The sequence below is a fragment of the Natrix helvetica genome (assembly GCF_964273705.1).
Source record: "Natrix helvetica genome assembly, chromosome: 8".
NCBI lineage: Eukaryota > Metazoa > Chordata > Lepidosauria > Squamata > Natricidae > Natrix > Natrix helvetica.
In genome coordinates, this window is record NC_138559.1 from 8,983,242 (window position 1) to 8,998,773 (window position 15,532).

The following is a 15,532-nucleotide window of genomic DNA, read 5'->3' on the forward strand; positions in this document are numbered from 1 at the left end:
GCGCAATGTCTGCGTTTGGCCACTCTTAATGCCACAAGGTAAGTCTGTGAATAGGCTCTTACCTGTGTTCGGTCAGATTCGGAGCGTGAGGACCTCCACCTGCCCTCTAGGTGTCTCCTATGGCGCTTCATCACCCTCAGGTCCTCAGTAAACCAAGGAACCCGGGTGGGTCATCGCCGCAGGAGAGGCCGCAAAGGCGCAACTCGGTCCAGGGCCCCAGTGGCCGCCCTATTCCAGGCGGCCACTAGGTTCTCGGAGCGAGAGCGGGTCAGGGCTACAGGGAATGGCCCAAGCTCCGTCTGGAACCTATCCGGTTCCATCAGGCGCCTGGGGCGGTACCAACTTGGACAGTTTGGTTCCACCTCCTCGCGGTGGGGGGTAGCGCCAGGGAAGTCCAGCCGGAGACATGAGTGATCTGACCATGACAGGGGGGTAATGGTTACATCCCCTCTTCCCAGATCACTCGTCCACTGTTCAGATACAAAAACAAGGTCCAGAATGTGGCCACCTTCGTGTGTGGGGTCCTGAATTAATTGGGTCAGGTCCATGGCTGTCATGGAAGCCATGAACTCCCGAGCTACCTCGGATGCTTCCCCCGTCGACGGCAAGTTGAAATCCCCCATAACCACAAGCTTGAATATTAGTCGCTCGGGTGGTAGTTAGCCTTCTGGTTTGAGCACCGAGCTTGGCATTTGGTTGCAAATGTGTTGTCATCATTCACGGAGACGTCGTCAGTGCATTTTAATTCAAAGCACACTGATGACGTCTCCTCGAATGATGACGAAGTGTTTGCAACCAAATTACCAGGCTTGGATGTCAAACCAACAGCCTAAATATTTGCCAACTTTATGTGTTTTAATTTGTAAAGATAAAACAAAACATGTTACACCTCCAGAATGTCCCAAAGACGCTTGTTTTCAAGAGGCAACTGGACTTTCTTGTTTTTCTTTGAAGATGCCGAAGAAGCTTCTTGGAAGAGAAGCGAAACGTCTTCAAAGAAAAACCAGAAAGTCCAGTTGCCTCTTGAAAAAAGCACCTTTGGGACAACCATGACCTGGATGTCTGAGGATCTCCATTGACACGACTCCAGAATGATGTTGACGATGTTGTCCATAAGGACTTGGACAAATTCAAGAATGAAGACAGGAAAAAGCAACTGTCTTGATGAAGCATCATGAAAAGATGGTTTGGTTGTCCAAACTATACTGTCAGGCATGCCTCCATCAATAACCAAGAAAGAAAATTCCCAACTCCATTGTTCATGGAATTAAAATACTTTTACTGGTTATGAAAAGATAGCAGCGAAAGTAAAGCAAGATCTGAGCCAGAAAGGTGCGAACAAGTACATATCAAATGATAACCTAGCCCCCTCCTTCCAACGACCCCACCCCAGTGTCCAATCTGCAACTCCCTTAGGTGTCATGTGGATTGCATCTCCAAAAGGCATCATCATGTTGGTATGCAGGACGATTGGCCTTGACTAGGACCAAACACCGGCCACCAGCATGCGCGGAAGATGGTGAGAAGAAAACTCCCTTTTCCATATCACCTTCTGTACCATTTATTCACATCCCAAATACCATGCCCCCACCCTCCCCCGTTTCTATGGCAGCCAATAGCAAGTAAGCGTAGCAGAGGCTGACATCTACCAATTGATAATGGAAGTATGATACAATTTAGAACAGCAGTCTCCAACCATTTCGGCTTGGCGGACAGGAGGAGGTGGCGGCGGTGAGGGCATGGTTTCGTGCGTGCATGAGCCACTTTCACACGTGCAGCTTTGTGCATGCATGTGCGTGCTCACCCCTTTCTCAGCCCAATTCCAAATAGGCTGCGGCCCAGCACTGGGTCATAGATCAGGAGTTGGGGACCCCTAGTTTAGAGCAACAGTTAAGGCTCAGCAAAGAAAAAAACGCAACCAGATTAAATGCAGTTTTCAGATCAAGAGGGAATTGCATTTGAATGAGGCACTGAATCCTTCTTAGCTCATTTAGTATATGAGTCATTCAATCTTATCTTATTTAGGTTATCTCAGTCCAGATGACTGTAAAGGAAGCCATCTTAACTGTCAAAAGTGAAAATAATGAGTACTTAGGGAATGATCCAGTACAGAGATGGGTAAACATCTCGGAGTAGATTTACCTACCTTTATTTATCTATTTATTTTGTCTTTTAACGACTCCACAATCCCTTGCGGGGTGAAGTTGGGGGCAACTGAATGGAGCAGAGTGTTTACTGGCCAGATGCACTTCCTGTCGCCAATGCAGAGTTCGCAGTTGATATTTACTCAATGTGCCCAAAGAGAGAAATATCTGCCGCTACCTAGGATCGAACTCCCAGCCTCCTGATTGTGAGGCAAGAGTGCCACCTCTAAGCCACTGCACCACGTTGACCTAACTTTATTACTACAGTATTTTTCAACAAATGAGGAAATACTTAATGCCCCAAATCCCTCCTGCTCCCCAAAATATTTGTAAGCCGTGAAATAAACAAAACAAAACACACACGCACAAATCACAACTGGTTTCTGCAAAGGGGAAGGAAGTCAATCAATGAGCATGGGAAATGTTTCGATTGTTAAATATGTTCCTCAATGAGATACGGCCACGTGCATGATCACCAATGTTCTCACTGATTACCTCGCAGGGGAGCTTTCTTCCAGAATCCATCTCTCACCTCCACGTAGTCATACCAACATAGCCGGCTGCGGTATAGATCCAGGGATGTAAAATTCAGAATTATCTGGAAAGCAAGCAGAGGTCACACCACCCTGAGTAGGTCCTAAATATTACTTAGTCATTCGTATTTCCTATTTCCTTCCTGAGTTACTATTTTGAGGGACATGTCACCTTCTGTCAAGCACCAGAGAAATCACGAGATCCAGATAGTTCAAATGGGTATAAAGATCTATCGCAAGCTTAAGCTGTCTACAAGAATCTGAACTACTAACAGCCAGAGCAATTTGGCGGCAGATAAGGAATTCAAAGGGGAACAGACTTCAATTTCTTGGGGATGTAAAGCAAACCTAACTAATGATACATCATTAGTTACACCATCCTGAGTAGGTCCTAAATATTACTTAGTCATTCGTATTTCCTATTTCTTCCCTGAGTTACTATTTTGAGGGACATGTCACTTTCTGTCAAGCGCCAGAGAAATCACGAGATCCAGATAGTTCAAATGGGTATAAAGATCTATCGCAAGCTTAAGCTGTCTACAAGAATCTGAACTACTAACAGCCAGAGCAATTTGGCGGCAGATAAGGAATTCAAAGGGGAACAGACTTCAATTTCTTGGGGATGTAAAGGGAACCTAACTAATGATACATTTGACCCCTTCCTCGGGCTCAGCCTGGTTCATCTCGTACACCTTTAACAAACTGCTTTCTAAAGTCGTAAATAGTGTTCCTTTTCTATGCCAAAATGTAATAAGTACAAACAGTCCTTAACCAATTTCGTTGTATTTAAGTACAATGACAATAAAGATTATACTTACTTACTTACAACCGTAATGGAGTCTGCCCATCACAGACGTACATCATAATGACACACTTAACAACTGTGTTACTCACTTAACAAGTGCAATAATTCACTTAAAAAACTGTGGCCGGAAGAATTGTAAAATGGGGCAAAATTCTCGCTTAGCAACAGAGATGTTGGCTTCAATTGTGGTCGTTAAGTCAAGGACTAACCCTATGTTCTTTTGTTATGGGTGGAAAACAAGTTGACTGGAGACATTCCTGAGCCAGTTAAGCTGTGCCAAACTAGCAGTTAATTTAGAGTCCGTAATCTAAAAAACGGTCCCAAATCTCTAGGCTTGATTCAGAATTTGAATCAGACATGAAGATTTGGATGCTTTTCCGGAAAGAATATTTTTTCCCAAGCCAGAAAAAACAGAGATAATCCCATTGAATTGCATTACAGCATCGCATGGGATAGTAAATATGGCAAAAGAGCCTACGCAGTGAAAATGTTAGTTACTGTCTGCTATCTTCATAAAGTACTGAAAGAACGCAATACGTTATTTTTTCCCCTTATTCAAAGTTTGAAAGGACGATGTACGCATCTTTGCAATGATGTGGAGGAGAAAAATAACCCTACGAAATACCTAACGTAGATTTGAACCCTTCTTCCAATGGCAAACGGCTTCCCAATATTATAATGGGTTTATATGCCAGGATGATGAACTGCCTCCAGCTGTTTCTCTGCTTTTTTCTGTGTTCTCAAAATAAGATGAGGAAATCTGACACCAGGAGCAATATTAAAAATGGATTAAGAGAGGAAGGGACTGGGATTAAGGGAGCCTGATGTCCTCCATATGCTTTGGACAACTTCCGTCGTTCCTCTCTGTTTGCCATCCTGACTGGGGCTTATGGGAGTTGAAGTGCAAAAGATCTGCAGTACATTAGAACAATTTTATCTGCAACAGTTTTTTGGGGGGGGATAGGGGAAGAGGAGAGTAGATGTCTGAATTGACAGACCCAGTTTAATCTGTGGTTAGGTGATCTTAGGTTATGTTGGTTCATGTTTTAGATGGCTCTAACTTCGATGGACGGGGCTCTCATCCCACAACTAGTCTTTAATGTGCTTTTTCAAAGTGCTTCGTAACCATACTTTTGTTACTAGCTCACCTATGATTTCTTTTTTCTTTAATTAAAGTTTTTTATTAGATAAACATTAAAAACATCGGACGTAGTGCGACATTTCTGACATAAACATTTCCATATAATGATTAGATCTTACAACTATTACATTTTATATCCATCACATAGGTGTATGTAGTCAGTCAGATTACCTGTCTGTTGATCCTTTCTTTTGTATAATTACTAATCATACAAATACACATCCAATTCCTACATATCACACATTCTTAATACCATATTTTCCGATTCTTAACTTTTCCGTGTTTTTCTGTCCCGGCCTTTCCCCTCATTTCTAACCATTGGTTAGAAACAAGGAGATTCCCTCGGAACAAGAAATAATAAATAAGATACTGATATGCACAGAGATGGGCAGACTAACTCGAGAGCTCAAAGACAAGGGTGAGACAGAATATCATGAAATCTGGGATAAATGGATGGTTAGAAACCTCTGATTTCTTACTGCAATTTTTTTTTCTTACTAGAAAAAATAACCTATTAGGAAGGAAAACGTAGAATAAGTTACATAATTTAGCTTTTACAGGTAAGTCTCAATGTACAGCCGTTCTTTTAGTGATTGTTCGAAGTCACAACGCTACTGAAAAAAGGGACAGATGACCATTTTTCACACTTACGACCTCTGTAGCATCACGTGATCACAATTCAGACGCCTGACAACTGACTTGAACTTACGATGGTTGCAGCGTCCTACGGTCATGTGATTCTCCTTTTGAGACCTTCTGACAAGCAAAGCCAACGGGGAAGCCAGATTCAATTAACAACCGTGTAATTAACAAGGGCAGTGATTCACTTAGCAACTCTGGAAAGAAATGGGGCAAAACTCACTTAACAACGGTGTCACTTAGCGACAGAAATGTGGAGCTGAATTGGGGGTCGTAAGAAAAGGACTACCTGTACGGCTTGGAATAATCTGGTTGGATGCATTCATAGCGTCCACTGAAGGCAAGAGAATTCCCAAGAGAAAGCACTATTGGCAAAGAAGAACAAGGAAGCCAGCATTTTGTAAGATGGTTTGGATGATTCCATAAGAAAAGGGGGAGGGGGAACTAAACCAGCATTTACCTTTTCCCCTGGAGTGACTGATATTCTCCAGATACAGTGCTTGTGTGCAGAATATCCATTGGGGAAGTCAGGTGAGGAGAAATTCCCTTGACTGTCTTGCAGTGTTTCTCCACAAGCTGCAGGAGGAAAAAAAAAAGAAACAGAAAAATAAATATACATAAATAAAAAAGAGTAATAAAAACAGGACACTGCCTGAATTTAGGATTCTGTCAACCGCCAGCCCCTCCTGCAGCCAAATCAGAGGAGGAGAGGGGTGTGTGGTCAACATCAAGGCAACCTGAGAGCTCTGAGCGGGGAGAGGGAATGGAGCTGGTAGAGAGAGAGAGACAGAGGCAGAGCCTGGCCCTTCCATCAGCCCTCAGATGGAGAGTCCACAGCTCCCAAGTCTGGAGGTGGCTGATGAGGAAGAAGAGGAACAGCTGGCTCCAATGCCTGACATTTGGATGTGCAGAAGGCAGAGGAGAGGAGAGCAGTGGAAATCTATGGGCCAGTCCTTGGAAAGGAAGAGCCACTGCTAGCAAAGCCCCACCCTAGCTCTGGGGATAAAAGGCAGAAGGCCCAGATGAATAGATGTGGCTGACAACTATTCATCTTCCTGCCGGACAGACTTGTTAGCCTGCCATGAGAGAGAAACTTTTTGCCGGGGCTGCTGGCACTCCTAATAAAGGAATCATTGCTTCAACTACAGAGGATTTGTTGTGTTTGGGGAGCTGGGCTGGAACAGATCCCCCCAAAACATATTCCTAAAGCAATCCAAGGGTTTATTTCAGGAACCGAACCAGCTGTTTCTAGAGTTCAGGCATTACCAGATTGTTATGGGGGGGGGGAGAAACTTGTCCTTCTTGAGGGTATTTCCTGTCAATTGGGTGGTATAACTCAATTACAAAGCTAGCTGTAAATTATGACCAAGTGGACAAGGATCTGTATTCGGGTTTTTACACAAATGCCCTTTCTCTAATTAAAAACCCTGTCAAAGGAACACAATTTCCCCAACAAGAAAACACACAGCCTTGCAAAAGGTAAAGGTTAGGTAAGGTTAAGTAAAGAATTCAGTTTTATAGATACCAATTTTGCAAGTGTTTTCTCCTTCTCAGGGACAGGATCAATGAATTATTATTATTATATACACTTTATTCATTAAACATGAAACTCAGCCAACTGAACATTCAAAAATGCATTACAAATACCAGTCACTGGTGCTAATGGCTGATACGGTTTGCTGCCAGCGTCCTAGGTATCAACCAAGTACCTTCTTAAAATATAAGATGTTTCGAGTAGAGCAGTTTTTTGCAGTTCCGCTGGTGTTATTGCAGGAAGCTGCAATTTGTGGATGTATCTTGTAAAATTCTTAGACATGGTGCCTAGTGCCCTGATGACAATGGGTATCACTCTTACATGCTTCATCCATAGCCGTGTAGTTTTGATGGCCAGGTTGCAGTATTTCATTATTTTTTCTAGTTCTTTTTCTTCGACTCTGGCATCTCCAGGAACAGCAATATCAATAAACTGTACACTTCGGCCCTCTAAAACCGTGATATCTGGCATGTTGTGCTCCAAATGATGATCCGTTTGTATTCCAAAGTCCCACAAGATCTTCACCTTCTCATTTTCGATAACTTTTTTCCACTTTATGTTCCCATGACTTTCTGGATACAGGTAAATCATATTTTTTACATAATGACCGGTGGATTAATTTAGCAACTCGGTCATGTCTAGCTTTGTAATCAGTTTGTGCGATTTTGCTGCATTCACATATTAAATGTGAAACAGTTTTGACTTTGTTATAGCAAAGTCGGCAGTTTAGGTTGTCAGTGGATTTTTGTATCTTCGCTTTCATGGCATTAGTTTGTAGTGCTTGTTCTTGAGCAGCCTGTATTAAACCTTCCGTTTCTTTCTTGATAGTTCCCATCTTAAGCCATGTCCATGTCAAGTTATCATCACATTTTCCTTCAATGTTTTTCAAGTGCTGTCCATGCAAAGGTTTGGTTTTCCATCTATTTAATCTGTCATCCAGCTGTTTTTCCTTATATTCTGCCTTTGTTTCTGTTGTTTTTATGCTGTTCTCTGTTTTCACAGCCTGCAGCAATTTTTCTGTACTTTGGTTCACATAAACATTCAAACTTCATAATAACATAATCATCATCATCATCATCATCATCATCATCGTCGTCATTGTTGTTGTTGTTGTTGTTGTTGTTGTTATTATTATTATTTAAAAAAATTAAAAATATAAACATTCCATCTTTCCTTAAACAGTGTGTTGTCCGGGTACAAATACCTCTGTGCAAGAACCATCAAAATTTACAACATCATTCCCATCGATATTAATTCTCTAATTTAAGAATTTGAACATAGTAACCCTGTTCATTTTTCCCTCTTAACATATCTTCTGGTAAAAATGTGCTAACTGCTGTGGCCTGCCAGCAGCCAGCAGAGGTGGCAGCAGATTTGGACAGTGAGGAGGTTGGGGAGGAACATGGGCCAGTCCTGGAGTCTGGGAAGGCTCGGATGAGGGCTCTGCATCAGAGGCAGAGAGGGAACCAAGGCCATCTGGTAGTTATTTGCTGCCTCCGGAGTCTGACATCAGCGAGGGAGAAGAACAATGGGAGCCTGTTCCCAGTGTGCGCATGCACAGAGCTGCCAGAAGGCAAGAACAATTAAGAAAACAGGGTCGACTTGGGAGTAAGGTTTGGAGATGATTGGCTCCTCCCATAAGACATAAAAGAAGAGCGAACTGGATGAGAGCTTTTGCAGAAAGCAATTAGATCAGCTGGTCGGTTCAAGCTTTGGAAAGTTCTGTTGGATTCTGTGCTAAGTTTGGCCTTGCTCTGCATTTGGCAATTAGGTCTCTGGCAGCATTCCCAGGGAGATATGGTAGGTGTTTATCAACATTCCCCTGAAAGACTGTGGCAACTCGAGCAGACATCTGTCGGAATCTTCACAGACTGTTTGTTGAGCCTTGTGGACTGTTAATGACTGATAATTTACAGCCGTATAAGGTTTTTGGGACTAATATTGTGATTTATGCTTTCTCAGGAAGCCTAGGTCAGAACACTAATAACATTAAATACAATAATACTTATCATCATAACACTAACAGTTATCATATTATTTATATCTCTATCGTAACATATTTTCTGCTCTTCCTTAATCTCTTTCTTTTATTTCCAACTTTCTTTTCTCTTCTCTAACCATTGATAAAATAATTCCCATATTAAATAATATTCTTTTTGTTCTTTCTCTTTAACTACTAGCATTAATCTGTTCATTTCTGCACATTCTAGTAGTTTCCTAATCAACGAATTATGGCCAGCTCTCCTGTTCCTCCTGTCCTCTAATTTCTGAGATTTGCCCAGGCATAGGTGACTTTTCATCCTATCTTTGCCATTGTGCACTGAGAAAGAAGAGCACGTATTTTCACAACACTGGTTCCTACATCATCGTATTTCAGGTAACTGTATAGAGGAGGGATTACAGAATCACCCTATTCTTCTTCCAACAAAAACTGCATCCATTACTTAGTATTTCTTATCTCTTGTTTGGCTCCTGAAATCGGCTCCCATTTGAGATAAGCCCCCTCCCTTAATCCGCCCCCAAAGTATCCACAGCTTGTTCTGCAGCTGTGAAAGTAACTATGGAAACCAAGCGGATGCCATGTTGCCACAGTGACAGAAGTTGAGGCTTGAACATGGTCAATGCCAATCTTACAAGACTTTTCATGTTCTCTTCTGTTGCTGTGTTCTTCTTTTTACAGCAAAGCATCAGGGGGCCCAGATTCTTCTGAGAAATAGACCCTATTTCTCCCCCCCTTTTTTGCAGACATGCTACCCTGGTTTTTAAGGGTGCTACATAGCATAAATGCCATGGTCTGTGATGGCGCCAATCAAAACTCCCTGTCAGGCCTGCAGTCATATTCCTTTTAGGATCTTTGGCGTGCCACACTAATATTCTTTTCTACTATGCTTTTCATTAGTGGGGAATTGGGAGGAGGAATAGTAAGGAGTAGAATGTGTGTTGTTGAAAAAATAAAATTCCTTTCTAGAAGCCCAAGGTCATCTTTTGTTCTCTACATCTCTGAGCCTGACCAGAACTGGATGGGTGGAACTGCCAGTGTGGCAGAGGAAGATTGGACCATGGGATGGACTTGTGGGTGTGGGGACAAGACCATGAACTTTCAACTGGGTGGGACAATCGGGAAGCTTTCAGATTCGGGTTTCCACAGATGTGCCAACACGTCTCTCTTAATAAATTGGAACTTTGAGGAATCTGTTGCCTTGGTCTCTGATTTAATTTTGGAGTCAATTCCTTGAATGTTAAAATGTGCTTTAATTCTAATGGATTTTAATGCGGAGAAAAGCAAAGCTTTGCATTTGGGCAAGAAAAACCAAAGGTATAAGTACAGTTTAGGTGAGACCTGGCTCGAAAACAGTAGCTGTCAGGGTTCCAAGTTCCCCCCAGATGAAAGAAGACTCCGAAGCTTGAGGTTCCTCTAAGTTCCATCTTATTAGAGATGCCATATTGGCACATCTGGGAAATGCCGAATCTGAAAGCTTCCAGGTTTTCCCCATCCAAAGGAAAGTGAAAGTCCTGCCCACATGCCCATCACATGGTCCAATCGGGCACCGTCCCAACTGGAGATGCCTCCCAGTCACGCCATTCCATGTGTAGGGCCAGATGTCCTTGACCCTCTGAGAAAGGAATGTTATTTAGACTATATATCTCCCACACTCCATATAATCCCCTCTCCCATTTTCCCACAGGAGAAAATGTGGCAGGCCTGAAGGCCCAATGTAAAAGGTGACCTCTGTGAGGGGGACCTTGGAGTTCTAGTGGATGATCACTTCAATATGAGCCAACAGTGTGCAGCAACAGCCCCCAAAGCTACCGTATTTTCCGGCGTATAAGACGACTTTTTAACCCCAAAAAATTATTTCAAAAATCGGGGGTCATCTTATACGCCGGGTATAAGAAAGGCCATATCAAAAAACCAAAACAAAAGAAAAAGCAACGCTGCCACCAGTGCAGACCCTGGTCTTTCAATCGATATATAACCTTGGCGCTCCTCGCTTGGGCACATGGATGGATGAGCGCTGGGATAGCTTAGTAAGGTCTGGCTGGAGGTCTGGAGGAAGAAGGCACTGAGCTCAAACTACAAAAGCCCAGCAACACGGAAGCCTTCAGCGGGCTCGCGGGTGCCTGAAAGTAGGGGGTCGTCTTATACGCCCAGTCGCCTTATACGGCGGAATATACGATAATACAATCCTGGGTTAAATAAACAGAGGCATAGAATCAAGATCACGTGAAATATTAGTGCCACTTTACAAAACCCTACTAAGGCCACACCTGGAATCCTGCAACCAATTTTGGTCACAATACTACAAAAAAGTTGTTGAGACCTTGGAAAAAGTTCAAAGAAGAGCAACTAAGATGATCAAAGGCCTGGAGACTAAAACATATGAAGAACGGCTGCAGGATTTGGGTCTGGCTAGTCTAGAGAAAAGAAGAATTAGGAGGGACATGATAGCAGCATTCCAGTATTTCAGGGGCTGCCACAAAGAAGAGCAGGTCAATTTATTTTCCAAAGCACCAGAGGACAAGAAACAAAGGATGGAAACTAATCAAGGACAGAAACAACCTGGAATTAAGGAGAAGCTTCCTAACAGTAAGGACAATTAACCAGTGAAACAGCTTGCCACCAGAAACTGTGGACGCTCCATTACTGGAGGTTTTTAAGAAGAGACTAGACAGTCACTCATCTGAAATGGTATAGGTTCTCCTGCTTGAGCGGGGGGTGGACTAGAAGACCTCCAAGGTCCCTTCCAGCTCTATCCTATTCTAATTCCTTTCGCCTCCTATCATCTCATTATTAGGTTCAAAATGTTATTACTTTATCCAAGTATAAAATAGAAAAATATAAAGAAAAAATGAAAATAAAGATAAAATGGAGGGTAGAGAAAAAAAGGGAAGAAAAAGGCATTAAATTCCAACTTCTTTTGATGGAGTAGAATAAGGTAATCACATGAAACTGTCTTTTGTAGACTGATTTATGGTTTCCATTGAATTACTGTTATACGGACTTTTAAATGTTGGTTTCTTAGGAAAACATGTTTCAGATTATATCTTGATCTATGACTGTTCTTTGGACAAGATATTTTGTTAATTGAAAGGAACGTATGCCCAGGCCACTAGAGAATATCTGGGAATTCAGAAGAAATTTATGTTAATTCTCACAATTGGGCTTGCTTCTAAGAGAAACAAGTATTTGACTCATGCCTCTGACTACATTTCCATGACAAATGGCATATGGATATACATTCTTGGACTTTGAACTCAGATGTGGAAGTTTAAAACAATGGACTATGAGTTATTCATATCTCACTCTGACATGTTAAAACCAACCACATTTTCTGGATCAAGGTCAAAGGGTCATTATCTCAGCAAAGATTCCCAAACGTCAGATGGTCATTTATGTCAGCTAAAGCAGGGGTCTCCAACCTTGGCAACTGTAAGCCTGGAGAACTTCAACTCCCCGAATTCTGGGAGTTGAAAGTCCTCCAGGATTACAGTTGCCAAGGTCGGAGACTCCTGGGCTAGAGCATAACAGCAAAAAAGTCATAGATTTTGTAATCAATAAAGCTTAACATCTCCATTTCATAGCCACAGAGCTGGCTCCATGCATCTTAAAGAACAAATGATTATTTTAATTTGTAAAAAATTAAGTGAAGCCAGATTCACTTAACAACCTGATTATTTACTCGACAACTGCATTTATCCAATTAACAACGATGGCAAGAAAGGTTGTAAGATGGGGTGAAACTCATTTAACAACTGTCTTGGTTAGCAACATAAATGTTGTGCTCAACTTTGGTCGAGGACTATCAGTAGTGCATTGTATAAAGGCATCTGTTGTGGCCCGCTAGCGACCAGCGAAGCTGGCAGCTGAGTCTGACAGTGAGGAGGTTGAGGTGGAACATGGGCCAGTCCTGGAGGCTGGGGAAGGCTCGGACGAGGGCTCTGTGTCAGAGGCAGAGACGGGGCCAAGGCCGTCTGGCAGTTCTCTGCTGCCTTCAGAGCTAGACAGCAGTGAGGCAGAGGAACAGCTGGAGCCTGTTCCCAGTGTGCGCATGCACAGAGCTGCCAGAAGAAAAGAACAACTCAGAAATCAGGATAGACTTGGGAGTAAAGTCACAGGTGGACGGTGAATGGCCCCTCCCATAGGGAATAAAAAAGGAACAAAAGGGGAGTGGGCTTTTGCAGGAAACAATTCATTTATTCGGTGATTAGATTCATTTCAGGAGTGTGAAGATCTGTCTGTGAATCTCAGAGACTCTGTGCCAAGTCTTTCCTTGCACAGCACCCCATTTGGAAAATATTTACATGGCAGGTTTCCAAGCTAGATAAGGTCTGTGGTTATAAATATTCCTTTGAAAGACTGTTTGCCAGGCCTTTGCTAAATGGGAATGAGATGAATTCACATTTGTTTAATAAAAGGGGTTTTGTTGGGACCGGGACTCTGCCTTGTGCTTTTTGGGGAAGCCTAGGTCAGAAGAGTATCAATGCTTTAATAGCCCCAACTCTCCTTCTTTCACCTGCAGTTCTGTTTCTCCCTAATACTTTCCCTGCACAGGTCCCATGTCCTTCCTTATGTTTCTTCCCTCTTCTTGGTACTAGCTCAATCACCCATGCAAAGAATTTCCTGCAGGAAACGCTGCATTCCTTACTAGCAAAACAACTCCTTTCTGTTTGTAAACGTCAGTCCTCTCCACGGAAACAGACACCCAGCAGGGGATGGGATGGATGCTGGAAAACTCCAAGCCAGATCAGGTCTTGGGAATCAGGCAGGAAGCAAGAGTTTCACACACCCCTTGGCTCCCGATTCCTTGCCTTCTGTTCTGACATCTGTTCGGTTTCCAGAGCCAAAACTGGCGTGGATTGGACAGTCTCCAAAGACTGGGTGACGGTCGGAGACATCCATTCCGCTCCAAAGCCTTGCATTATGTCATGCTTGTATCCATTTGAAAAGGGAGAGGTAAGATTGGAGCCTGGAGTGAAACCTTTGGGGGATTGTAAGATACAGCAGACGGATGGAAACATTCTGGGTTTAGCTAGTGACACACAGCAACAATCTGAAGAAAACAAACCTTCTACCATGGTAACTCTCCAAAGAGCAGATAGGACACTGTAGTGTCGAAATCAGGCTCTGGAGCCGCATGTGGCTCTTTCATCCCTCTGCTGCGGCTCCCTGTTGCCAGTCAGTGCCACAGTTGATAGGGCTTTCAGTTAGGACAGGTAGAGGAAAAAGGATGCTGCGCTAGGAGGAGACTCTACCATGGGGAAACTGGACTTCTGGTCAGCTCCAGAATTGAAGGGGGGGGCTTCCGTTTAGGACCTTTGTGGCTCTTGAGTGTTTAAGGTTGCCGACTCCTGGTTTAGTCTAAAGAAGAGAGGGCTGTGGGGAGACATGAAGGCAGGCTTCTAAGGACTCTTACCAGCGGGCACAATGACTAAATGGTTAAAGATACTGAGCTTTTGTCTGCTAGAACACTGACAGCTCTGGTTCAAGACCCAAGCACTACCTAACGGGATGAGCTACCACTTCACAGGGCTTTACAGCCCTTTCTAAGCTGTTTATAGAATCAGACTTTTGCACCCAAAAGTCTGAGTCCTCATTTTACCCACCTCGGAAGGATGGAAGGCTGAGTCAACCTTCAACCTAGTTGAGATTCGATTTGAGCCTGGTGAGATTTGAAGTGCCAAATTGCAGGCAGCCTGCAGTCAGCAGATGTAGCCTGCAGTACTGCACTCTGACCACTGTGCCACAGTGGCTCATATAACCACTTAGTTTCCCCTTTGCTACCTTATTTTCTAAGAAAAATAAAACAGAGAAGGACCGGAGAGATCTCTTGCAACGAATCTTAAAATCAGTTAATGGCGAGGTTTCACCCAGAAGGACTCCTCTTTTGTAAGATGCAACCAACAATACTTACCAGGGCATTTGTACAGTTTGCGTGCCTGGGCAATATCTCCTTTACTCAGCCGGGTTCTCTGTCCAATGGAGGGCTGCATCCCATTCACATTATATTTGGGAAGAATGGTGTCCAGGAAGATCCCCCTGAAAAGACACAAAGGAGAACATTCTCAGCTTTGAGCTGGCTTGCACAGACATAACCAAAAACCTTGGTTCATAAAGTAACTAGTGACTGGGAGTCTGAGAAAAAAGAGATTGGTTATTTTACAGAAGAGGAAGTAACTGTGATGATAGCTGTCATAAACTTAAGCTTGCTTTTTTACTTATCCCTTTTTCCAGAGAATCGGTATCCTTTGAACTGGTGTGAGTTTAGACTGGAAAGTTATTCATGTTTTGCTTTAGAGAAACCCCACATGGGCTTTGGGCGCCATCTAACAAAATGAAATCCAATGGTGAAAAGAGTAAGGTTCTACATTTAGGCAAGGAAAACAAAATGCACAAGTACAGTATAGGTGGTACCTGGCTCAATAGTAGTAACTATGAGAGGGATCTTGGAGTCCTAGTGGACAACCATTTAAATAGGAGCCAGCCGTGTGCAGCAGCTGCCAAAAAAGCCAACACAGTTCTAGGCTGCATCAACAGAGGGATAGAATCAAGATCACGTGAAGTGTTAATACCACTTTATAAGGCCTTGGTAAGGCCACACTTGGAATACTGCATCCAATTTTGGTCGCCACAGTGTAAAAAAGATGTGGAGACTCTAGAAAGAGTGCAGGGAAGAGCAACAAAGATGATTAGGGAACTGGAGGCTAAAACATATGAAGAACGGTTGCAGGAACTGG

At 43.1% G+C, this 15,532-nt stretch overlaps 1 protein-coding gene across 2 annotated transcripts in view; it reads right to left on the bottom strand.

The window, feature by feature from the left end:
* The window catches only part of BMP1 (bone morphogenetic protein 1), a 200,483-nt gene that overhangs the window by 49,123 nt on the left and 135,828 nt on the right, over positions 1 to 15,532 (bottom strand). For both annotated transcript variants that reach the window (XM_081960734.1, XM_081960735.1), the window contains exons 7-9: positions 14,710 to 14,834; positions 5,723 to 5,838; positions 2,640 to 2,742 (exon numbers count right to left, since the gene is read on the bottom strand). In XM_081960734.1, the coding sequence (XP_081816860.1) occupies positions 2,640 to 2,742; positions 5,723 to 5,838; positions 14,710 to 14,834 (344 nt within the window). The remainder of the gene's footprint in view (positions 1 to 2,639; positions 2,743 to 5,722; positions 5,839 to 14,709; positions 14,835 to 15,532) is intronic.